The sequence below is a fragment of the Tachypleus tridentatus genome, chromosome 8 (genome assembly GCF_004210375.1).
Source record: "Tachypleus tridentatus isolate NWPU-2018 chromosome 8, ASM421037v1, whole genome shotgun sequence".
Lineage (NCBI taxonomy): Eukaryota > Metazoa > Arthropoda > Merostomata > Xiphosura > Limulidae > Tachypleus > Tachypleus tridentatus.
In genome coordinates this window covers 145,747,384-145,774,408 of record NC_134832.1, presented here as the reverse complement: position 1 = coordinate 145,774,408, position 27,025 = coordinate 145,747,384, and the positions used below count along the sequence as shown (strand labels likewise).

Sequence of the window (27,025 nt, the reverse complement as noted above, 5' to 3'; positions counted from 1 at the left end):
CTGGGTTTCGAATCCGTAACCCTCAGATTACGATTCGAACGTCTTAACCCAGTTGGCCATGTCTGGTCCAACACAAGAGGAGAGAGATAATAATACTATAACATTATTATTGTGATTTTTACGTTATAAAAATCAGTTTAAAGCAAAGAAATTTGAAGAACCGTAAGATTCTACGAAAAGTACACATAAGATCCAGCAGTAAGTAGTGTATTAACACTTTTTTATCGCATGATCACGTATATTGTAAGAGGCCATATAATAAAAATGTGAAAGAAGACAAATAAATTGGTATGAACATTTTTAATAAATGTTCTTAAAAATGCAACGGAACGACATGGAATCCATGGATGATTTTAGTATTTAAAAGGACGCGATGAGTACATATAAGAGGAAATGCTCTCAATGTTCGTTGATGAAGGACCTTTCAGAAAATAGGTTCAGTTACGAAGCGTTAAGAATTCGTTAGGAAAACTATGCTCTGTAAGATTGTTTCAAACAGATATAAAGGTTTATTGTTAACAGTGCTGTTTTTATAAAATTGTTTTAACACTCCGGTAAAGGCACTTAGAACGTTAACAAGTCTCATTCTTATAATTTTTATTCCTCTACAATGTTAGATCTCTAGCATGTAAAACTACTTACGTTACCGAAGTGAGGTGTTCAGAGTTTGTTCGTTATGTCAGACAAGCCTCGTCTTTAAAGGTTTTTCCAAATACTTGTTCTAGAAAATGTTTGCAGAACAATATTAAAGCTGTTTTTATAATGAGCTTTTACGACCTTTGTAAAGCTTTTTTTAAGGGCAGTTTTCAGGACACCAATCAAAGCTATGTTTCAAAAATAATTTTCATGACATTGGTACAACATATTTCTAAGGGCGGTTTTCAGGACGACAATCAAAGCTCTGTTTCATAAATAATTGTCCCCACAGGTACAGCCCTAAATGTAAGGATTTACAAAGCTAATAAGGGGTTCGATTTCCCTCGGTGAACTCAGCAGATAGCCCTGCGTGGCTTTGAGAAAAGAAAACACACACACACACACACATAAATAATTTTCATAACGTTGGTACAGCATATTTGTAAGGACGGGTTTCAGAACTACAGCAGTGCCGTGTTTTATGAACTGTTCTAATGCTTTAGGAAAACAGTTTCACAAAACATTTTCATAGCAGTTTTTAATAAATGTTTCGATATTTCCAGAAACCTATTTTCCGTTAAGTTTGTTTAGTACGCTTTAAACTTTATTTGCTATAAAATTATTATAGCACGTTAATAAACCTGAAATGTAAAATTGTGTGTTTTTCTTATAGCAAAACCACAAGGACTATCTGCTCAGCCCACCGAGGGTAATCGAACCCATGATTTTAGCGTTGTAAAAGTTGTTTTCAAAGCTGTGTTTTATAAAGTGTTTTCACGATGATGGCAAACCTGTGTTATGTTTAGTGTTTTCAGGATACTACAAAAAAATTGTTAATTTTCTCCACTCCAAATTATACACTTATGTTTTAGATAACTGTTAGATCTGGGGAAATAGAGTTGTTTCTTTACTGATCTTTAATAATTATCATCTATATTCAAAAAGAAAGTGTTTTATTTTCGTATTTTAGTGAACTTTACGAACTGCGTAAAGCTTAAACAAATAAACTTTACCTTTATTGTTTTACTGAGGCAGTAGTTTTTATTAATAATCCAGAACTGGTGCAAGTAAGAAAACATCAGATTGTCAAATAGAAATGCATTCCCTAAAGAGTTCCGTAAAACATCTATTACATTGTTATAAATTATTTTGTATTGAAAGGAACCAGAGTTTGAAACAGTGGTCAAAGTAAAGACTGGAAAGACAAGCTTTAACTGAAGTATTTTTATTAACACAGAAACTATTCTGTATTTAATGGACTCTTTCTGGCCTAACATTAGGATCCAATAGCCAACTTACTTTTGAAACTGAGATGAACAATTATATTAAAGTATATTGAAACGCACACAAAACTTCTTTAATAACGGTGTAAATATTACAATTGCTATATATATATATATATATATATATATTACAACCATAATCTTTTTAAATCAAAACAAAACACATTGAAAGTAAACAATTAAACAAAATACGTTTCATTTTCAAAAAACGATCCTTGGGTACAAGCTGCAATGTGAGGTTATAAAATGTATCTTAGGTTTTGGAGGTGAATGAGAAGGACCCACATAGCGGTGGGAATACACTGTTTATTTTATCTTGAAATTAAATAATTCCTGGCGTTTCAATAATCACACTTATCAACAGCCTAATAGTTTATATCTAAATTGAAGGACTATAATTACACTCATTATAACAATCTATAATAAAATATATAAAAATCCTAGTTACTATATCTTTAATATATTCAAACCATATATTTGCAATTTAATATGACAAAAATAAATTATATAGTTACGTCACTTTTACAAACAATGACTTTTTTTTTCTGTTTCCAATCCATATCAATAACAGTAATTACTCTCCACCACACACCAGTTTTCATAACAAGAAGTACTTTTTATTACATGTCGATCTTTACGCAGTTATTCCAGCGCATTGTTGGAGCGGACATCTTGGCGATTCACATTGTTGGCTATCGAGGGACAACTGAATTTTTCAACTAAACGGATCAGTTCTCGTCTAATATTTGTGTTCAGCCAACCGTAAAGAATCGGATTAGAAGTAGCGGAGGTCATGGCGATGAGGTGGCAGACAGCGAAAGTCATATAGAGGTCTTTTGGCCTCATGACGTTCGGATAAACATCTGCTAATAAGTTTATAACGTTCCAGGGCAACCAACTCATTGTGAAGACGAGACAAATATTTTGTAGTACCCTGTTTGCCCGCAGGTTTCTTCTCAGTTCTCTCTGATTCCGTTCCGAATTTTGTTCGTTTTCCTGCGCAGACGTTTGTGGCTTAACAGAACCCAGGTGGGATTTGACACGGAAGTGAGTGACCACCAGCACAGTTGTGGGAATGACCAGTTGAGCAACAAAGGTTACTATAAGGTAGACTAATTTACTGAAGTTTGAAGGCCACTCTTCGATACACTTTTTATAAATAACGAAATTTAAGAAACCAACTTCTTCAACTCTTTTGGTAAAGCAGATTGGAAGAGAGAGTAGAACAGACACCATCCAAATGGCGAAAGTATACATAAGGAATCGACGCTTTCTGAGCTGTCTTCTGACGGGTATCAAATTAATAATAGCCTGATGTCGGTCTATAGCAATCACTGAAATGGTACCCGCCGACACAAAGATTGTTGACGCTTGACTGAAAGGTATTATCTTGCACAACGCATCCCCTAGAGGCCAGTCTCGAAATATAAGTTCTACCAAGGTAAAAGGCATGCAAAATAGGCACAAAGCAAGATCTGAAATGTTCAAGTTAACTATCAACATATTCTGACTCGCATAAACAGCTTTGTTAGATATAATCACATATGATATTAAGAGGTTAAGACACATTCCCGCTGTTATTAACAATGTGTAGCAGGATACAAATGTTATTTCGACTGCTCGGCCAAAGAAACCACCCTGAACAACGTGCTCTTCAAGAATCGTCCTGGCCTGGTTAAGGCTAAAGTTGAAAATGTTGTGGGCTTCGCTTATGTTGAATAAATCACTTTCTTCTTTCATATTTATAACCGATGCTAGTAGGAAGAAAACTATCGAGGAATTGGCAGGTTTATGTCTGTCTTTGTTCTGATGCACTTAATTCAACATATCCACCAATAGATCAGTGGTAGACAACCTAGGTAGAAATGAAAACTTCTTACTTTAAGTGAGAGAAAACTTAGTAACTATCAAAATCAATATGGCTTGATTTAAGTGTTGTTGTTTTTATAATTAGTTTAGATTAGAGATGGGACAGGCGAGATGGGTCAGTGGATCATTCTTTGTAACTAAATATTATGTTGCATTTTTAAAACGTAAATGATTTCTATAACTAATTAACACATTTAATGGTAGAAGTAAATTAAGCGTAAAAATACCGGATCTTTGTTCTGTTTAAACTGTTGTTCTACGTAACCGTATTCCACTTACGATATCCTGTAACATCATATTTAAACTGTTGTTCTACGTAACCATATTCCCCTTACGATATCCTGTAGCATCATATTTAAACTGTTGTTCTACGTAACCATATTCCACTTACGATATCCTGTAACATCATATTTAAACTGTTGTTCTACGTAACCATATTCCACTTACAATATCCTGTAACATCATATTTAAACTGTTGTTCTACGTAACCATATTCCACTTACGATATCCTGTAACATCATATTTAAAATGTTGTTCTACGTAACCATATTTCACTTACGATATCCTGTAACATCATATTTAAACTGTTGTTCTACGTAACCATATTCCACTTACGATATCCTGTAACATCATATTTAAACTGTTGTTCTACGTAACCATATTCCACTTACGATATCCTGTAACATCATATTTAAACTGTTGTTCTACGTAACCATATTCCACTTACGATATCCTGTAACATCATATTTAAACTGTTGTTCTACGTAACCATATTCCACTTACGATATCCTGTAACATCATATTTAAACTGTTGTTCTTTGTTCTCTACGTAACCGTAGAGTCCGTCAGGTGGGTAAAGGCATTCGACTCGTAATCTGAGGGTCGCTGGTTCGAATCCCAGTCGCACCAAACATGCTCGTCCTTTCTGTCGTGGAGACGTTATAATGTAACGGTTACTCCGACTATTCGTTGGTAAAAGAGTAGTCTAAGATTTGCGGGTAGGTGGATGATTAGGTGCCTTCCCTCTAGTCTTACACTGCAAAATTAGGGACGGCTATTGCGTACAGCCCTCGCGTAGTTTTGCGGGGAATTCAAAAAAACAAAACAAACAAACGTAACCATATTCCACTTACAATATCCTGTAACATCATATTTAAACTGTTGTTCTACGTAACCATATTCCACTTACGATATCCTGTAACATCATATTTAAACTGTTGTTCTACGTAACCATATTTCACTTACGATATCCTGTAACATCATATTTAAACTGTTGTTCTACGTAACCATATTCCACTTACGATATCCTGTAACATCATATTTAAACTGTTGTTCTACGTAACCATATTCCACTTACGATATCCTGTAACATCATATTTAAACTGTTGTTCTTTGTTCTCTACGTAACCGTAGAGTCCGTCAGGTGGGTAAAGGCATTCGACTCGTAATCTGAGGGTCGCTGGTTCGAATCCCAGTCGCACCAAACATGCTCGTCCTTTCTGTCGTGGAGACGTTATAATGTAACGGTTACTCCGACTATTCGTTGGTAAAAGAGTAGTCTAAGATTTGCGGGTAGGTGGATGATTAGGTGCCTTCCCTCTAGTCTTACACTGCAAAATTAGGGACGGCTATTGCGTACAGCCCTCGCGTAGTTTTGCGGGAATTCAAAAAAAAAAACAAACAAACGTAACCATATTCCACTTACAATATCCTGTAACATCATATTTAAACTGTTGTTCTACGTAACCATATTCCACTTACGATATCCTGTAACATCATGTTTAAACTGTTGTTCTACGTAACCATATTTCACTTACGATATCCTGTAACATCATATTTAAACTGTTGTTCTACGTAACCATATTCCACTTACGATATCCTGTAACATCATATTTAAACTGTTGTTCTACGTAACCATATTTCACTTACGATATCCTGTAGCATCATATTTAAACTGTTGTTCTACGTAACCATATTCCACTTACGATATCCTGTAACATCATATTTAAACTGTTGTTCTACGTAACCATATTCCACTTACGATATCCTGTAACATCATATTTAAACTGTTGTTCTTTGTTCTCTACGTAACCGTAGAGTCCGTCAGGTGGGTAAAGGCATTCGACTCGTAATCTGAGGGTCGCTGGTTCGAATCCCAGTCGCACCAAACATGCTCGTCCTTTCTGTCGTGGAGACGTTATAATGTAACGGTTACTCCCACTATTCGTTGGTAAAAGAGTAGTCTAAGATTTGCGGGTAGATGGATGATTAGGTGCCTTCCCTCTAGTCTTACACTGCAAAATTAGGGACGGCTATTGCGTACAGCCCTCGCGTAGTTTTGCGGGGAATTCAAAAAAACAAAACAAACAAACGTAACCATATTCCATTTACTATATCCTGTAACATCATACTTAAACTGTCCATTTCAGATATATAACAATCACTGTTATTACTGGCACCATGTTCTAACTATTATTTCCTGATATACTGTTAAACGGTAGATACTAATATGTTAACACGATGTTTCTGATATAGCATTACCTTGAAGTAATTGATATATTACCACGACATAATTATTATTTTCTGATATATCTCTACCTTTAATATTGTCACGATTCTTCTGTAGTTACTGATATTGTCACGATGTATCTAATATTTTCTGATATATAACTACCATTTAACTATTCATATGTTGCCACAATGTAAATGTTATTTTCTGATGTATAACTACCATCTAACTATTCATATGTTGCCACAATGTATCTATTATTTTCTGATATATTGCCAATGTATTCCTATACATATATTACAGTATTTTAAATACCACCTTTGATAGATTTCATCGTTCTAATTACAACATTCTTATATGAAGTGAATAACTAGAAAAACAAAACAAAAACATTAATCTCTGGGTAAATAAGGTAACATTTTGTGTTAAACTCTGGTTTGTATGGGTAATTGGAAGAAAATACAAGGGCTCGTTTATTATCAAACATTTGACTCTCTACAACAAGCCCATCGAGGGGATTAAACTCTCATTTTTAGCAACATAAGTCAGCTATTATATCCTTACGTTACTGGTGATTTAACATAAATCCTGCATATGAAGGTACATTGATAACGCTTATCACTCACAAATGTCTAATTTATTTACCCATACAAACCAGAATTTAACACAAAATGGTACCTTATTTACCCAGAGCGTAACGTTGTTGTTTTGTTTTCCTAGTTATTCAATTTACTTTGATATTTTCTAACATGGGTCAGCACACTTTAAGGTGGATGTCAATAGCGTTGTTTAATAAACAGTTACATTTGATTTATAATATGATTATGCCTTAAGTAAAGAGAACGCCTGGCAAACAAATTAAATATATACAGTAAACGTATGCTTATCTAAAATAATAATAACAGTAAATGTTTAAAATCTGACAATACAAACAAATGTCAGTATTACTTACTCTCTTTAAGTAGATGTGTTCCAGGCGTAAAGCTCTTATCTGTCTCAACAGGATTATCAGTTCTAAGAGGTTGAGAAGCGATCTGTTGTCAAGCTCGTATCTTCATCTGCTTTAAACGTATAAACATACCTTGTATAAATAGTGTCGAAAAAAACTCCCTCTAGCGATCAAAACGAAGAAATGGTCGATTTTCGAGTTCTCGAAATTTCACTCCATGTTCTACTCCACATAACTATTTAACAGACAGTTTATAACATATATAGTTTACTTCATATAACTGTTAAACTGTCACTTTTTAAAGTTCTCTGCACTTCATACCACACAGTTGTTTATCTCGACAATTTGTAATATATATTCCCTGACGTCATGCTATATTTGAAACACTTTCTGAACAAACGATAAACTCTATCGACATGTTATTGTTCTTTTCATAATCACTTGGTCTGACTTTTTTTATTTGTACTATGTTTCTTCTCTTTATTGATACGCAATTATATACAACCTTTGATGCTGTCGTAGATCAATACATGTACTTTATGTTTTTGTTTGTTCTTTTAAAGTTTCGCACAAAGCTAAACGAGGCCTATCTGCTCTTGTCGATCCTTATTTGGAATAATCTTTTACAAATAACTAGTGGGATTAATTGTGACATTATAACCCCTCCACGGCTACAAACAACAAGAATGTTCATGTGGAACAATTGTAACTACACAATGTAATTATTTCATCGTTTATTCAATTAACTTTTAAAGAGTTTAATGTCTTTACTTAATTTATTTAGATGTTTTCTGTTTGATGTGTGTGAAGCTTTGTTAATATTTTTATTAAAACCTTTCAAAACTTTATGTACAGAAAGGTGACAATAATATTTATAAAGCAGTATTTGTTAAAGATTGATGTTTATATAGATTCTTTAAGCTTTAATAAAAACAATAAATGTTTTGACTCTCAAAGCTAAGCATGAAATTTAAATAAGTGTCCTTTCCAGGAATAAAAGAGTAATATGAGATATTAGTTATGGAAATGTAAACTACAGAATATTTGAATAAGCAATAGTAATATGTGTTCTACATATTAAACGTCAGAAAAGCATTATATGCAAGTTAAATATAGAAGGTTGTTTGTTTTTGAATTTCGCACAAAGCTACACGAGGGCTATCTGTGCTAGCCGTCCCTAATTTAGCAGTGTAAAACTAGAGGGAAGGCAGCTAGTCATCACCACCCACCGCCAACTCTTGGGCTACTCCTTTAACAACGAATAGTGGGATTGGCCGATCATTATACACCCCCACAGCTGGAAGGGCGAGCATGTTTAGCGCAACGCGGGCACGAACCCGCGACCCTAGGGTTACGAGTTGCACGCCTTACGCGCTAGGCCATGCCGGGCACCCAGTTGTGAGACTAGATGTATTATATCAAAAGCATACAGTTCGTGTTAGCTGGGAAGTGTTTGTGAGCGGGTAAATCAGAAACAGAGGTAGAAAGACTAGACGTACTGTATAGAAAGTTTTTTTTTTTATTTCGCGCAAAGCTATTCGAGGGCTATCTCTGCTAGCCGTCCGTAATTTAACAATGTAACACAAGAGGGAAGGCAGCTAGACATCATCACCCACTAACTACTACAATATCTTCTGGATGGATATACCAACAACAGAACCTTCAAAAACCTACAGGTTTGTAAGAATCATAGTCTTTTTTAATACTGCATCATTCAATCCATAAACAAATACTTATGGCTACCTCAAGAACCACCTACATAAGATTTGTATTGTAAAAAACGGACTAACACTTCACAAGATGCTAAAATAATTTATTAGTTGTAATAACCATTCTTGTTATTTCATTATTTAATAAAATAATATACAGGGCAGCTTTTATTTGTTTTATGTCGTCCGTCTGTTCTTTCTCCGACCCGAATTAAAGTGTTTTTATAATTATATGTTTCATTGCTTACGTCACTGATGATCTGCTGTTATCTGAATTAAGTTTCATGGTCCTCTTTCGTATATTTATATTTATGTCTTGTTATACGATAATGTTTATTTATTATGTTCCTTGTTATGTAGGTCAACATTTCTTTGTGTTTCTACAAGTTCAACGTCCGTATCTAAGTTATGCGTTATTGATAACAAAATGATTCAAGCCACATATTTTTAGTTCGATAAATTAGCTGTTCTTCGTAGGAACTACTCGATGATGGTATTAACCTACGGTGACGCTTTTCTGGAGAATTGATTTAAAAATATTATTTTGTTGTAACTTTAAAACTTGAAAATGCAGTGAATTTTATGTTTTGTATGTTCAAAAATACGATACAATAGGGGAGGAAAACCAACTAAACGTTGTAATATTTCTTTCTATAATCAATCAGTTTTATGTATATTAACATAAACACAACAATATTATTACTCTCCTTTATGGGTCAGTTGTAAGACTATGGATTTATAATAATATCAGAGATTCGATTCCGCGTGATATTTTTCATCGGATATATCACAACACAGAACATTCATTGTTGCCTTTGTACAATTTTAAAGATGAATATTGTGACGTTGCATCACTCTATCATTGGAACAATAATTACCATGAATATTTTGTTTGGTGTCTCTTCAATAAAGTGATATACTTGTAAGTTATTTGATCTCACAACAAAAAGTATGGAGAACAAAAAGAGGCATGGTTAACCTTTTACCTGAAATCAGTTTATAAACACCACTTGTATACATTCTCATTAAACCTGTGTCAGACATCACCATCCAACCTGATTAGATTTATCTCCATAGCCTGTTGGTCGAACGTATATGACCTGTCTAGACCAGGCTTATTATACTTATGTTAGTATTATTAATCGATAACTCCGAAAGTGTATTAGATCCGTGTATGACCTTTAAATAACGTCTCAAATGATGGAAAAAAAGAGTAAACAGAAAAACGCGAACCCTATTGCAATTCTACATTCACACAGAATAAAAATTTCGCTAAGTTGAGTGATGCGCATCGCATAATAAACAAGTTTTTCGAGTGTCATATAAGTAAGACTTTCATTGTAGTGTGGTTCATATCATATGATAATAAAGTTTTAAGCTTTAGATATTAATCGTCGACAAAATTGTTACAGTACTTATGAAAATCAGTAAAGTTCATTGTAGCAACATAAATACGATAAGTAGGATAGTCAACCATGTGGTCTTCCTTTAAAATGCATAGTCAGTCACGAAAACTTGTGCTCAATCTTTGCTAAATGTATGACGACTTTTTTTAGTTAGAGGAATGCCCGAATGTATAATAATAAGGCTGATAATATTTCTTTTAAAATTTTTCTTTACGAATTTCCAACGATGATAAACGTAATAACATCTGGAGCGTATGCACACTTTGCAACACACGCACAAACCGCATTAGCATTTCACCCGTAACGAGAGCTCGTTGTGTTAGCTGAAAAGTTGAGTACTTTAATAAGTAAGGTAAATAAGGTTTAGACTTTGATAAATTTTGTTCTTAAAACCTTCCAAAGGAGCGATAAAGCGAAATGTTAGGTGTCTAATTATCTAAGAACAACAATTGTTGCAGAGATTAAATAAAATAAAATAAAAATTATCACAACTGAAACACAAGTATTTTTTAAAATACGAAGATGATTAGAAATAAATATAAAAAGAAACAATTGATACACAAGTAAAATACGGGTAATCGGTTATAAACTTAATGAATAACGAATAAGTGTTTATAAATAATAATATAGTATAAGATAAATAAATGAATAATATCTATTTCCACAGTAGAGGCCTTAAATTGGTTTACTTCAAGATATCTGTCACGAAAAAAATTGAACTTTTAAAAATAATATTTACCTTTACCCCAATCAATAAACCAAATGCGTTTAAAATTAAAGAAAACATACACGAATATATTAGGAAACTTGGTTAACAGAATGTTTACATAATAATTTAAATAACGATGGATTGTTGAAACAAATAGAAAGTAGTTTTGTACCTTCAAAAGAACAAATCTAGAAGTTGTTACAATTTATAAAGATATAATAAAATACATGTTGTAAAATTATTCTATTTAAAGAATATATTTGCAAAAAGAAAGAAGTACATTAAAGAAACTTTAAATATGGAAGACAGAGTTTTTGTTACCATGAATCAAGAGTATTATGATAATATGGATTCCAAACATTCAAATGATAAAGAAACTTATAAAAATATGTCCTCTAGAGATACTTTAAAATTTGAAATAAAGAAAAAGAAGAAATGAAATAAAATATAATATAATTTAAATATGAATATGTTAAGAAAGGAAACGATTATTTACTGAATAATCAAAAACTAGGAATGTTTTATGTGTTGTCCAAAATTCATAAAAGTAAATACGTTAAAGAAATTGCAGGTAAAGATAAGGTGGAATATTTTTTGGATAAAAGAGCATTCCAAAAAATTTCGGTTGTGCCACTGGGGAAAGTTAAATATGAAATTATATTTATTTTTATCAATCACTTTCCAAAGAGTTAAAATAGTATTCAAATATCACTAGGTGTTGTATCTCTTTATCCAAGTATGAAATCCGAATCAATTGAACATTAGTTAGATAAATACCCAGGTTTATTTCATGGTTTATTGTTTTTTGTTTGTATATTAAAATATATTTGTGTTATACAAGAAAATTGTGTGTATCACTCTTCTTGGTAAATATTATAAATTTGATGCATATTAACATTTAATTAACTTCTAAATTCAAATTTCCGGTTATTTGAAATAGTAATACGTAACGTCATAAATCGGAGATTCGTCATTTACAAAGTATGATACGTAACAAGCACAAACAGTATTGTAGAATCCACCTGGCTGTGTTAAACTTATACAAAGGTAAACAGAAATATGTTTACCACTATCAAAATCGTAGAATCAACTCATGACGTGGATCTTATGGATTCGATAAAGTGAAATGTTTGTTCGTTGGATTTTGTGGAAAGCTATTTGACGGATGACAATATTATCCATCCTTAATTTTGAAGTGACAAACTTGAAACAGTTGGGGCATTCTGGGGAGAATCAGAAGTTATTCGGTGGAAGAAAAGTATAATTTTTTTGGAGATTCATGTGTGATAGATTGTCAGGTGAAGAAATTAAATGTCCACCAGATGGCGTCTAAGGAAACTTTGGCCAAAGTGAAACGATTCACCAAAGAATTAAATATATGTGTCAAACAAACAATGTGATGCATTCCACTAGTTATTAATGTTTAGATGAGATTTATTGGTACTATCAAATACGTTTTTATTCACCTCTCCTAAACAAATTATAGAAATTATCAGTCATGTCTGCATTTAGGTCAAACATGTGTCAAATTATGGTCATCATATTACTCTTCGATAAAACATAGAAAATTGCCAACAGTTGTTTGTCGAAAACAGTGTTCTAATGTTAACCACACTCACATGCTCTCAGATGTAGCAACATATGGTTTAAACACGTACATCTATGATATTTCGTTTTGATTTGCTCAGTATTTCTTTATGTTAAACGAAAGTCTCAAAATACAGCTTTTGAGTGGTTTCTATATTTTTTTTTTCTTGTTTAATTTTCTACCAACGATTTCTACCTCTCGTGCGACCATCATTATGTAACTGTTGTCTATTAGATGAAGAAAAACTTCTCGAGTATTTTCTACCAATTTGTAAAACATATAGAGCGACATCTGTGGTTAGGTTTAAATTAGGTTTTAGTGGCGAAAAATGAATGCTTCTTTTATTAATTTTGTTGTCATGTATAATATTTTAAAGTTAGTAATGTCATTTGGATGTTGATTTGTTATACAGTGTTTGCAAATGTGTGATGGTTGAATAGGGATTGTTATGTTCTTTCGTCATAAATTTTCATAATAAACCTTCATAAGATGAGCTTTCATTCTGATGTTCAGCTTTTGAATGAAAATAAATTTGTTTTTGTATTTTGTGTTTTACTTTATACAAATGTTTATGATGTTTGTGGGTAAATAACCATGATGTGGTAAGACAACAGTTACTAGATTATGACCACAAGAGAGGTCAAAGCATTGGAATAAAATTAAACAAAAAATTGAAACAAACAATCCAGTCAAAGCCTGTATCTCTGGACTTGTAGTTAAAGTGTATTGAAACAAACAATCCAGTCAAAGCCTGTATCTCTGGACTTGTAGTTAAAGTGTATTGAAACAAACAATCCAGTCAAAGCCTGTATCTCTGGACTTGTAGTTAAAGTGTATTGGGGATTTACTCTTCTCACAACAACGATTTTATAGCTGTAGACTTTGTTCTCATACTTTAACTTTGATATCTGTGTTCTTTGTCAGAAGACGTTTTCGCATATCAGTACAGATGGTATGGGACACTGAGAAATTTAATGAGTGTCTAGACTTCAGTTGACTTTTCGAATTTTCTGTGGGCTTAAGAATATATTGTGAAAATACGAAAAAATCAGTAAGTTAGTTTGTTAGTGGGTCTGTTATAGGACAGTTGCAGAGTTAGCGAATTTGCTATTTCGCCAGTTTCATATCTGTGCCACAGACATCAGAGGAAGTTGAACAAGTAACTGTTTAGTTTTATTTGTAAGTTAGGCATGTCGCTAGGCGATATTCTGGAACGTGTTATAATATAAAATAATACATTTGCCTTTTCTTTAACTAAACAGACCAATAGCATTATTTTTACTAAATAAAAATTTAAAAACAAAACTGTCCAACAATAAAAAAAGCTAGAAGAGCGGTGATGGGAACGAGGTTTTTTGGTAAAATTAAAATGGAACCAAGAAGAAAACGTCGCGTGCCCAAACTTAAATTGGAAATAGAACACAAACTGGAATATTACATATATATATATATACGAAGTAATAATGGGTAGGAAGGGTACAAATGGGTAATAATAACGGGATTTCCTGATGTCCACAGGAAACAAGACCCAAGAAATAATAGCATACGTAAAGACAGTTGACAAATGTCATAAAAACGTTTTATTTCATTCTAATAAAAATTATTTTAATAAATATTACATTTCGGTCATAGGCCTACATAACAAAAACTACATTGATGAAAGATGACGAAAACACATAATTCAACAAACACGGATGATTTTACTTTCCAGTACATTGTTTACTTTTGTATATGATTGTTTAACATTTGTTTATAGAATGTTTACATACCTACTGGCCTGTTACTGACACAGATAGAAACTGCGACTACGAACATTTATCAATTTTTTAATTTCAATACATGAATCTATAGTCCTTGCATGGCGACGCGCATAAAACGTGCGACTCGTAATCCGAGGGTCGCGGGTTCGAGCCCGCGTCGCGCCAAAGATGCTCGCCCTCCCAGCCGTGGGGGCGTTATAAATTAACGGTCAATCCCACTATTCGTTGGTAAAAGAATAGCTCAAGAGTTGGCGGTGGGTGGTGATGACTAGGTGCGTTCTCTCTCGTCTTACACTGCTAAATTAGGGACGGCTCGGTGCAGTGGGTTAACAACCTACTCACTTAAATACCTGTTGAAGAATCCGCAAGCGATTGCGGCCCTATGTTCCTAGATGGAATCTCATGGTGATACTAACTAACTAACATGAATCTATACACATGCATGTGTGTGTGCCTATTTAAATATAAAGTTACTGAGCTACTGCCCAAGTTACTATTCCATATAATTTATTAGACGATACATACGTTTAAGATTTCTTATCCGTTTCACCAAAGATTAACCTTCTGATACATAAATCACTTTATATTGCTTTATTTGTGATTGAAAAAAACTTAGGAACCTAATTTATCGCGTATACAATTCACCATTATAGGAGACGTAACCACATTTTTTTGATTTACCAGCCGAATCTGTGCTGATGACCCTTAACTAGGCAGTCCAACAAATATTAGGCGTCACAAATATGTTTCTAATTTTATCTTGTTCAACTCGTGTTGGGTAGAACTACAGACTATAATGTGTAAATGAATAACATAGAGTCAAACGAGGGAAACATTAAATTTGAAATCAATACACGATACTTGAATAAGCGTCCTTCTTCAGAACGATTTGCATATGAAAAGTAAAAATTCTCATTAAATACAGAAACTAATGAATTAGCATTTAAACCTATCCATGTTGAGATGCGTTGATACAAGTCGTATGCATCATTATCTTTAACGTCATGGCCACCTCAGCAATGGGCACATGACTGGTGACATGATTATCTCTCGAGTTCCCTTCCTATCTCGAAGTGAACAACTAATTATGCCTTTTTTGTAATTTTGTAGCTTCTCTAAATTCACAAAAATATGTTAAATTTACTATGGAATATGTTGAAAACCGAAACTTTAATTTTCAGAAAACCCACTTACAGTCACACAATCATCCATGATCCTTCAATGTGATCAACACGATAACAACAATAAATAAAAATACACTGAAATGAATGGAAGTTTGTTTCTTTTACTGAATTTGTGAAAATTAAACTTATTTTGAATATTTTAAATTTTGTTTTGAAATTTTCCCTTCATGAAGATTCAAGCTGCTGCCCTCTAGGCTCAAATCTTGAAAACATCTATACAGGAATACGATTTTCTTATATGGTGTGTCAAGGAAGTAGGGCGAACGAGGCTGAGTATTTTGACAAGTAAACAAATTATATTATCTTCATTCCTTCCACCCATATATACATCACTACATAAATCATCAGGCGGTTAAATACAGAGATCCACACAAATATACAACTTATCAAACGTCACTCCTTTGAGAGGTAAGTTCTCATAGCGCACCTGTATCTTTTAAGAGGAAAATAAACAGAATAACCGCAATCCTATAGGTAATAATATAATATTTTTCGGCGAATATTATTGTTAACAACCAGTTAAATACCATATATTTTCCTTTAGTAGACCTTTTCCATATAACTTCTAGCTTCCCCATCTCATTATAGTTTGATGTTTATGTTTCAGATTATATTTACAATACTTATGACTTAAAATAGGATAAAATGCAAACAAAAGGAAAATATTACTGTCTCAATGTTCGTTGACGAAAGAGCTTTCAGAAAATAGGTTCAGTTACGAAGCGTTAAGAATTCGTTAGGAAAACTATGCTCTGTAAGATTGTTTCAAACCGATATAAAGGTTTATTGTTAACAGTGCCGTTTTTATAAAATTGTTTTAACACTCCGGTAAAGGCACTTAGAACGTTAACAAGTCTCATTCTTATAATTTTTATTCCTCTACAATGTTAGATCTCTAGCATGTAAAACTACTTACGTTACCGAAGTGAGGTGTTCAGAGTGTGTTCGTTATGTCAGAAAAGCCTCGTCTTTAAAGTTTTTCCAAATACTTGTTCTAGAAAATGTTTGCAGAACAATATTAAAGCTGTTTTTATAATGAGCTTTTACGACCTTTGTAAAGCTTTTTTTTAAGGGCAGTTTTCAGGACACCAATCAAAGCTATGTTTCAAAAATAATTTTCATGACATTGGTTGTTTCTTTACTGATCTTTAATAATTATGTTTTTAAATCCAAAGAGACAGTGTTTTATTTTCGTATTTTAGTGAACTTTACGAACTGCGTAAAGCTTAAACAAATAAACTTTACCTTTATTGTTTTACTGAGGCAGTAGTTTTTATTAATAATCCAGAACTGGTGCAAGTAAGAAAACATCAGATTGTCAAATAGAAATGCATTCCCTAAAGAGTTCCGTAAAACATCTATTACATTGTTATAAATTGTTTTGTATTGAAAGGAACCAGAGTTTGAAACAGTGGTCAAACTAAAGATTGGAAAGACAAGCTTTAACTGAAGTATTTTTATTAACACAGAAACTATTCTGTATTTAATGGACTCTTTCTGGCCTAACATTAGGATCCAATAGCCAACTTACTTTTGAAACTGAGATGAACAAGTATATTAAAGTATATTGAAACGCACACAAAACTTCTTTAATAACGGTGTAAATATTACAATTGCTATATATATATTACAACCATAATCTTTTTAAGCCAAAACAAAACACATTAAAAGTAAACAATTAAACAAAATACGTTGTATTTTCAAAAAACGATCCTTGGGTACAAGTTGCAATCTGAGGTTATAAAATGTATCTTAGGTTTTCAAGTTGAATGAGAAGAAGGACCCACATAGCAATGGGAATACACTGTTTATTTTATCTTGAAATTAAATAATTCCTGGCGTTTCGGTAATGACACTTTTCAAGAGCCTGATAACTAAATTGAAGGACTATAATTACACTCATTATAACAATCTATAATCAAATATTTAAAAATCCTATATCTTTACTATATCTTTAATATATTCAAACCATATATTTGCACTTTATTATGACAAAAATAAATTATATAGTTACGTCACTTTTACAAACAATGACTTTTTTTTCTGTTTCCAATCCATTTCAATAACTGTAATTACTCTCCACCACACACCAGTTTTCATAACAAGAAGTACTTTTTATTACATGTCGATCTTTACCCAGTTATTCCAGCGCATTGTTAGAGCGGACATCTTGGCGATTCACATTATTGGCTATCGATAGACAACTGAATTTTTCAACTAAACGGATCAGTTCTCGTCTAATATTGGTGTTCAACCAACCGTAGAGAATCGGATTAGAAGTAGCGGAGGTCATGGCGATGAGGTGGCAGACAGCGAAAGTCATATAGAGGTCTTTTGGCCTCATGACGTTCGGATAAACATCTGCTAATAAGTTTATAACGTTCCAGGGCGACCAACTCATTGTGAAGACGAGACAAATATTTTGTAGTACCCTGTTTGCCCGCAGGTTTCTTCTCAGTTCTCTCTGATTCCGTTCCGAATTTTGTTCGTTTTCCTGCGCAGACGTTTGTGGCTTAACAGAACCCAGGTGGGATTTGACACGGAAGTGAGTGACCACCAGCACAGTTGTGGGAATGACCAGTTGAGCAACAAAGGTTACTATAAGGTAGACTAATTTACTGAAGTTTGAAGGCCACTCTTCGATACACTTTTTATAAATAACGAAATTTAAGAAACCAACTTTTTCAACTCTTTTGGTAAAGCAGATTGGAAGAGAGAGTAGGACAGACACCATCCAAATGGCGAAAGTATACATAAGGAATCGACGCTTTCTGAACTGTCTTCTGACGGGTATCAAATTAATAATAGCCTGATGTCGGTCTATAGCAATCACTGAAATGGTACCCGCCGACACAAAGATTGTTGACGCTTGACTGAAAGGTATTATCTTGCACAACGCATCCCCTAGAGGCCAGTCTCGAAATATCAGTTGTACCAAGGTAAAAGGCATGCAAAATAGGCACAAAGCAAGATCTGAAATGTTCAAGTTAACTATCAACATATTCTGACTCGCATAAACAGCTTTGTTAGATATAATCACATATGATATTAAGAGGTTAAGACACATTCCCGCTGTTATTAACAATGTATAGCAGGATACAAATGTTATTTCGACTGCTCGGCCAAAGAAACCACCCTGAACAAAGTGCTCTTCAAGAATCGTCCTGGCCTGGTTAAGGCTAAAGTTGAAAATGTTGTGGGCTTCGCTTATGTTGAATAAATCACTCTCTTCTTTCATATTTATAACCGATGCTAGTAGGAAGAAAACTATCGAGGAATTGGTAGGTTTATGTCTGTCTTTGTTCTGATGCACTTAATTCAACATATCCACCAATAGATCAGTGGTAGACAACCTAGGTAGAAATGAAAACTTCTTACTTTAAGTGAGAGAAAACTTAGTAACTATCAAAATCAATATGGCTTGTTTTAAGTGTTGTTGTTTTTATAATTAGTTTAGATTAGAGATGGGACAGGCGAGATGGGTCAGTGGATCATTCTTTGTAACTAAATATTATGTTGCATTTTGAAAACGTAAATGATTTCTATAACTAATTAACACATTTAATGACCGAAATAAATTAAGAGTAAAAGTACCAGATCTTTCTTCTTTTTAAACTGTTGTTCCACGTAACCATATTCCACTTACGATATCCTGTAACATCATATTTAAACTGTTGTTCTTTGTTCTCTACGTAACCGTAGAGTCCGTCATGGTCAGGTGGGTGAAGGCATTCGACTCGTAATCTGAGGGTCGCTGGTTCGAATCCCAGTCGCACCAAACATGCTCGTCCTTTCTGTCGTGGAGACGTTATAATGTAACGGTTAATCCCACTATTCGTTTGTAAAAGAGTAGTCTAATATTTGCGGGTAAATGGATGATTAGGCGCCTTCCCTCTAATCTTACACTGCAAAATTAGGGACGGCTATTGCGTACAGCCCTCGCGTAACTTGGCGGGGAATTCAAATAAACAAAACAAACAAACGTAACCATATTCCATTTACGATATCCTGTAACATCATATTTAAACTGTTGTTCTACGTAACCATATTCCACTTACGATATCCTGTAACATCATACTTAAACTGTCCATTTCAGATATATAACAATCACTGTTATTACTGGCACCATGTTCTAACTATTATTTCCTGATATACTGTTAAACGGTAGATTCTAATATGTTAACACGATGTTTCTGATATAGCATTACCTTGAAGTAATTGATATATTACCACGACATAACTATTATTTTCTGATATATCTCTACCTTTAATATTGTCACGATTCTTCTGTAGTTACTGATATATTGTCACGATGTAACTAGTATTTTCTGATATATAACTACCATTGAACTATTCATATGTTGCCACAATGTAAATGTTATTTTCTGATGTATAACTACCATCTAACTATTCATATGTTGCCACAATGTATCTATTATTTTCTGATATATTGCCAATGTATTCCCATACATATATTACAGTATTTTAAATACCACCTTTGATAGATTTCATCGTTCTAATTACAACATTCTTATATTAAGTGAATAACTAGAAAAACAAAACAAAAACATTAATCTCTGGGTAAATAAGGTAGCATTTTGTGTTAAACTCTGGTTTGTATGGGTAATTGGAAGAAAATACAAGGGCTCGTTTATTATCAAACATTGGACTCTCTACAACAAGCCCATCGAGGGGATTAAACTCTCATTTTTAGCAACATAAGTCAGCTATCATATCCTTACGTTACTGGTGATTTAACATAAAACCTACATATGAAGGTACATTGATAACGCTTATCACTCACAAATGTCTAATTTATTTACCCATACAAACCAGAATTTAACACAAAATGGTACCTTATTTACCCAGAGCTTAACGTTGTTGTTTTGTTTTCCTAGTTATTCACTTTACTTTGATATTTTCTAACATGGGTCAGCACACTTTAAAGTGGATGTCAATAGCGTTGTTTAATAAACAGTTACATTTGATTTATAATATGATTATGCCTTAAGTAAAGAGAACGCCTGGCAAACAAATTAAATATATACAATAAACGTATGCTTATCTAAAATAATAATAACAGTAAATGTTTAAAATCTGACAATACAAACAAATGTCAGTATTACTTACTCTCTTTAAGTAGATGTGTTCCAGGCGTAAAGCTCTTATCTGTCTCAACAGGATTATCAGTTCTAAGAGGTTGAGAAGCGATCTGTTGTCAAGCTCGTATCTTCATCTGCTTTAAACGTATAAATATACCTTGTATAAATAGTGTCGAAAAAAACTCCCTCTAGCGATCAAAACGAAGAAATGGTCGATTTTCGAGTTCTCGAAATTTCACCCCATGTTCTAGGAACTTGTGTATCTATTGCAAATAAATCTACCTATATGTAAACGAACGGAAGCAGTTTTGCTAATACCGATATACCAGAAAGTTCTTTAAATAGAGTTTACTTCATATAACTGTTAAACTGTCACTTTTTTAAGGTTATCTATACTTAATACCAGACAGTTGTTTAGATGGACAATTTATAATATATAGAGTTTACGTCACATAACTATTTAACAGACAGTTTATAACATATATAGTTTACTTCATATAACTGTTAAACTGTCACTTTTTTAAAGTTCTCTGTACTTCATACCATACAGTTGTTTATCTCGACAATTTATAATATATATTCCCTGACGTCATGCTATATTTGAAACACTTTCTGAACAAACGATAAACTCTATCGATATGTTATTTTTCTTTTCATAATCACTTGGTCTGACTTTTTTTATTTGTACTATGTTTCTTCTCTTTATTGATACGCAATTATATACAACCTTTGATGCTGTCGTAGATCAATACATGTACTTTATGTTTTTGTTTGTTCTTTTAAAGTTTCGCACAAAGCTACTCGAGGGCTATCTGTGCTAGCCGTCCCTAATTTAGCAGTGTAAGACTAGAGGGAAGGCAGCTAGTCATCACCACCCACCGCCAACTTTTGGGCTACTCTTTTAACAACGAATAGTGGGATTGACTGTCACATTATACACCCCCACGGCTGGGAGGGCGAGCATGTTTAGCGCGACGCGGGCGCGAACCCGCGACCATCGGTATTACGAGTCGCACGCCTTACGCGCTAGGCAATGCCAGGCCTTACAAAAGAGAAAAACTTTGTTTAGATTTAAAAAAAAACTCACGCCATGAAGCAGGTCAATAAGATATTTATGTTAAGTTCACTCGGGCCACAAAGGATACTGGGAAATAATCAGCAGCATTAGTTTATATTGATCCTGTGCTTGTGAGAAAACCTTTGAACTTCACAGTAGTTGATCGCTCCTAGCTGTGTAGATAGAGGTTCTTTAAAAGGAGTGTGGAGATATTCAGCTTGAAACACGTCCCAGTTGTGAGACTAGATGTATTGTATCAAAAGCACACAGTTCGTGTTAGCTGGGAAGTGTTTGTGAGCGGGTAAATCAGAAACAGAGCTAGAAAGACTAGACGTGCTGTATAGAAGCTTTTTTTTTTATTTCGCGCAAAGCTATTTAATGGCTATCTGCGCTAGCCGTCCGTAATTTAACAATGTAACACAAGAGGGAAGGCAGCTAGACATCATCACCCACTAACTACTACAATATCTTCTGGATGGATATACCAACAATAGGACCTTCAAAAACCTACAGGTTTGTAAGAATCATAGTCTTTTTAATACTGCATCATTCACTCCATAAACAAATACTTATGGCTACCTTAAGAACCACCTACATAAGATTTGTATTGTAAAGGACGGACTGACACTGAACAAGATGCTAAAATAATTTATTAGTAGTAATAAACATTGATGTTATTTCATTATTTAATAAAATAATATACAGGACAGCTTTTATTTGTTTTATGTCGTCCGTCTGTTCTTTCTCCGACCCGAATTAAAGTGTTTATATAATTTGTTGTTTCATTGCTTACGTCACTGATGATCTGCTGTAATCTGAATTAAGTTTCATGGTCCTCTTTCGTATATTTATATTTATGTCTTGATATACGATAATGTTTATTTATTATGTTCCTTGGTATGTAGGTCAACATTTCTTTGTGTTTCTACAAGTCCGTATCTAAGTCATGCGTTATTGATAACAAAATGATTCAAGCCACATATTTTTAGTTCGATAAATTAGCTGTTCTTCGTAGGAACTACTCGATGATGGTATTAACCTACCGTGACGCTTTTCTGGAGAATTGATTAAAAAAATATTATTTTGCTGTAACTTTAAAAACTTGAAAATGCAGTGAATTTTATGTTTTGTATGTTCAAAAATACAATACAATAGGGGAAGAAAACAAACTAAACGTTGTAATATTTCTTTTTATAGTGTTTAATATTTCTTTCTATAATCAATCAGTTTTATGTATATTAACATAAACACAGCAATATTATTACTCTCCTTTATGGGTCAGTTGCTATTTATAATAGCACCAGAGATTCGATTTTGTGTGCTTGACAAAGCACGGATATAATACGAGGGAAAACAAACGAACTACTGTTATAAGTTTACTGAGATTTCATGTACTGAAAAGGCGCGTCACAGCCAGTTGGTTAAAGCGGTGGACTCGTAATTTAAAGGACACGTGTTCGAATCCCTTTGACACCAAACATGCTTCCTTTCTCAGCCCTAGGAGCGTTATAGTATGACGGTTAATCCCACTAATCGTTTGGTTTTGATTACTAGCTGTCTTTCTTGTAGTCTTACACTGCTAAAGTAGGGACAGCTAGTGCAGATAGACCTCGTGCAGCTTTGCACAAAAAGCAAACAAACAATGATGTACTAGTACAAGCAAAAGTAGATCGAAGGAACGCAAAATATGTATTCCGCTTAAGGTGAATTGAATTAATGTTATTTGTTATGATGCCGTTAAAAATAACGGTTGTTCCTCGATTAACCTACAGGCGGTTGTACAAAAACAATAATTATGGTGTGCCTGATTGCTCTCATTGTTCATTTAGTAAGACCAAAAATAATAAAACAAATGGAAGAAATGTTTAAAACGTTTGTTTAGAATAAGATTTATATCTGAGTATCTAGTAAAATACTGTCTACACCTTACAGTTGAAAATATTAAACATATTTTCCAGAAGCTTCAGAGCACTCGTGGATAAGGTTATATGCGAAAAAAGTTTAAATGGAATATTTAACTAACAGGAACTAATACAGATTTTCCTTATAACCAAGTTTATTTTACACTGAAAATATTATAGGTGTAAATAAAAAATGCTTCTGGATTTACGTGTTTGACGGTTAGGAATATTTTATAGTAATATAGAACCTACAACGACGTAAGACGTTTTTTTGAATGATATTATTAAGTTTTGACATAAACCTGCTATCGTCGCAAAACGAATAATGGCTGGGAACATCAGAATATTTTCTAGTTGAGAAAAGTTTGACAAGTGAAATATATTATAACTTAATTGTTTGTTTGTTTAATAATTTCCAAAAGACTTTGGTGAAACGTTTTTTTTTCTAAGCCAAACTCGAATTTTGCAAAAAGACTTTTGTTTAGGACAATACGATAATATTACATATTTTCTAATATTTTAATAAGAAACAGAGCTCTAATTCGAATAGAGAAAGATAATTTTGCAATGAAGCTCATTTTATGTGCACGAGAGAACTTATGGCCAAATAATTGTATTTAAATATACAATACAATCCACAAAGATGTGCTTTGTCCAACATGAGTATCATATCCTGAATTTTAACAATATAATAAATTCCTTTTAAAGAATTGTAAAGAAATATAATAAACTCCGAAAGTGTATTAGATCCGTGTATGACCTTCAAATAACGTCTCATCTGATGGAAAAAAGAGTAAACAGAAAAACCGCGAACCCTATTGCAAATCTACATGCATACAGAATAAAAATTTCGCTAAGTAGAGTGATGGGCATCGCATAATAAACACGTTTTTCCAGTATCATATAAAGTAAGAGTTTCATTGTAGTGTGGTTCATATCATATGATAATAAAGTTTTAAGCTTTAGATATTAATCGTCGACAAAATTGTTACAGTACTTATGAAAATCAGTAAAGTTCGTTGTAGCAACATAAATACGATAAGTAGAATAGTCAATCATGTGGTCTTTCTTTAAAATGCAGAGTCAGTCACGAAAACTTGTGCTCAATCTATGCTAAATGTATGACGGCTTTCTTTAGTTACAGGAATGACCGAATGTGTAACAATAGTTAGTTAGTTAGTTTTCACCATTAGATTCCATCTCGGAACATAGGGCCGCAATCGCTTGCGGATTCTTCAACAAGTATTTAAGTGAGTAGGTGGTTAGTCCACTGCACCGATGCGTCCTTAATTTAGCAGTGTAAAACTATAGGGAAGGCAGCTAGTCATCACCACTCACCGCCAACTCTTGGGCTACTCTTTTACCAACGAATAGTGGGATTGACCGTCACATTATAACGCCCCACAGCTGGGAGGGCGAACATGTTTAGCGCGACGCGGGCTCGAACCCGCGACCCTCGGATTACGAGTTGCACGCCTTACGCGCTAGGCCAGTGTAATAATAAGGCTGATAATATTTCTTTTAAATTTTTTTTACAAATTTCCAATGATGATAAACGTAATAACATCTGGAGCGTGTGCACGCTTTGCAACACACGCACAAACCGCATTAGCATTTCACCCGTTACGAGAGCTCGTTGTGTTAGCTGAAAAGTTAAATACTTTAATAAGTAATGTAAATAGGGTTTAGACGTTGATACATTTTGTTCTTACAACCATCCAAAGGCACGATAATGCGAACTGTTAGGTGTCTAATTATCTAAGAACAACAATTGGTTAAATAATTCGATTATTTCAATTATTAAAATGCTTTCGATAAACCAATATGAGTTGCAGAGATTAAATAAAATAAAATAAAAACTATCACAACTGAAAGAGAAGTATTATTCGTGTTAGCTGGGGAGGTTACGGTGTTTGTGAGCGGGTAGAGCAGAGAGAGGGGCAGAAAGACAGAAAGCTTTTTTTTTTTTTAATTTCTCGCAAAGCTACTCGAGGGCTATCTGCGCTAGCCGTCCCTAATTTAACAGTGTAAGACGAGGGGAAGGCAGCTAGTCATCACCACCAACTAACTACTGCAATATCGTTTGGACGTATATACCAACAAGTGGACCTTCAATAACCTACAGGTTTGGAAGAATCATAGTCTTTCTCTCACTACATCATTCAATCAATAAACAAATACTTATGGCTACCTTAAGAACCACCTACATAAAATTTGTATTGTAGAGGACGGACTGACACTGAACAAGATGATAAAATAATTTAATAGCAATAATAACCATTGGTATTATTTCATTATTTAATAAATTAATATACAGGACAGCTTTTGATTGTGTAATGTCGTCCATCTGTTCTTTCTCGGACCTGAATTAAAGTGTTTATATAATTTGTTGGATCATTGCTCCCGTCACTGATGATCTGCTGTTATCTGAATTCAGTTTCATGGTCCTCTTTCGTATATTTATATTTATGTCTTGATATACGATAATGTTTATTTATTATGTTCCTTGGTATGTAGGTCAACATTTCTTTGTGTTTCTACAAGTCCGTATCTAAGTCATGCGTTATTGATAACAAAATGATTCAAGCCACATATTTTTAGTTCGATAAATTAGCTGTTCTTCGTAGGAACTACTCGATGATGGTATTAACCTACGGTGACACTTTTCTGGAGAATTGATTTAAAAAAATATTCTTTTGCTGTAACTTTATAAACTTGAAAATGCAGTGAGTTCTATGTTTTGTATGTTCAAAAATACGATACAATATGGGAAGAAAACCAACTAAACCTTGTAATATTTCTTTTTATGATGTTTAATATTTCTTTCTATAATAAATCAGTTTTATGTATATTAACATAAACACAACAATATTATTATTCTCCCCTATTGGTCAGTTGTAAGACTATGGATTTATAATAATATCAGAGATTCGATTCCGCGTGCTTGACAAAGCACGGATATAATACGAAGAAAAACAAACAAACTACTGTTATAAGTTTACTGAGATTTCATGCATTGAACAGGCGCGTTATGGTCAGTTGGTTAAAGCGCTGGACTCTAACATGCTTCCTCTTTCAGCCCTAGGAGCGTTATAATATATCGATTAATCCCACTAATCGTTGAGTGGAGATTACTCGCTGCCTTCCTTCTAGTCTTATACTGCTAAAGTAGTAACGACGAGTGCAAATAGGTCTCATGTAGCTTTGCGCAAAGAGCAAACAATAATGTACTGGTATACGTAAATATGTATCTTGTTATGATCCCGTTAAAAATAACCTTCAATGTGAAAACAAAATGCATTGCAGTTCCAAATAACTTCACGAATAACAAATGTTGATCTAGTCGGATGAATAAAACCATTC

General features: G+C 33.5%; 2 protein-coding genes across 2 annotated transcripts; both read right to left on the bottom strand.

Annotated features, from left to right (window-relative positions):
• Window positions 1-1,912: 1,912 nt before the first annotated feature.
• On the bottom strand, window positions 1,913-7,380 carry LOC143224303 (neuropeptide F receptor-like). Its single transcript, XM_076452699.1, has 2 exons — window positions 7,250-7,380; window positions 1,913-3,774 (listed from the first exon to the last, which is right to left on the bottom strand). Exon 2 carries the CDS (start codon window positions 3,657-3,659, stop codon window positions 2,562-2,564), a length of 1,098 nt encoding a protein of 365 aa, XP_076308814.1. The 5' UTR covers window positions 3,660-3,774; window positions 7,250-7,380; the 3' UTR covers window positions 1,913-2,561.
• A 9,597-nt stretch (window positions 7,381-16,977) lies between these two features.
• LOC143224302 (neuropeptide F receptor-like) lies at window positions 16,978-20,840 on the bottom strand. Its single transcript, XM_076452698.1, has 2 exons — window positions 20,733-20,840; window positions 16,978-18,955 (listed from the first exon to the last, which is right to left on the bottom strand). Exon 2 carries the CDS (start codon window positions 18,838-18,840, stop codon window positions 17,743-17,745), a length of 1,098 nt encoding a protein of 365 aa, XP_076308813.1. The 5' UTR covers window positions 18,841-18,955; window positions 20,733-20,840; the 3' UTR covers window positions 16,978-17,742.
• Between the last annotated feature and the right edge of the window lie 6,185 nt (window positions 20,841-27,025).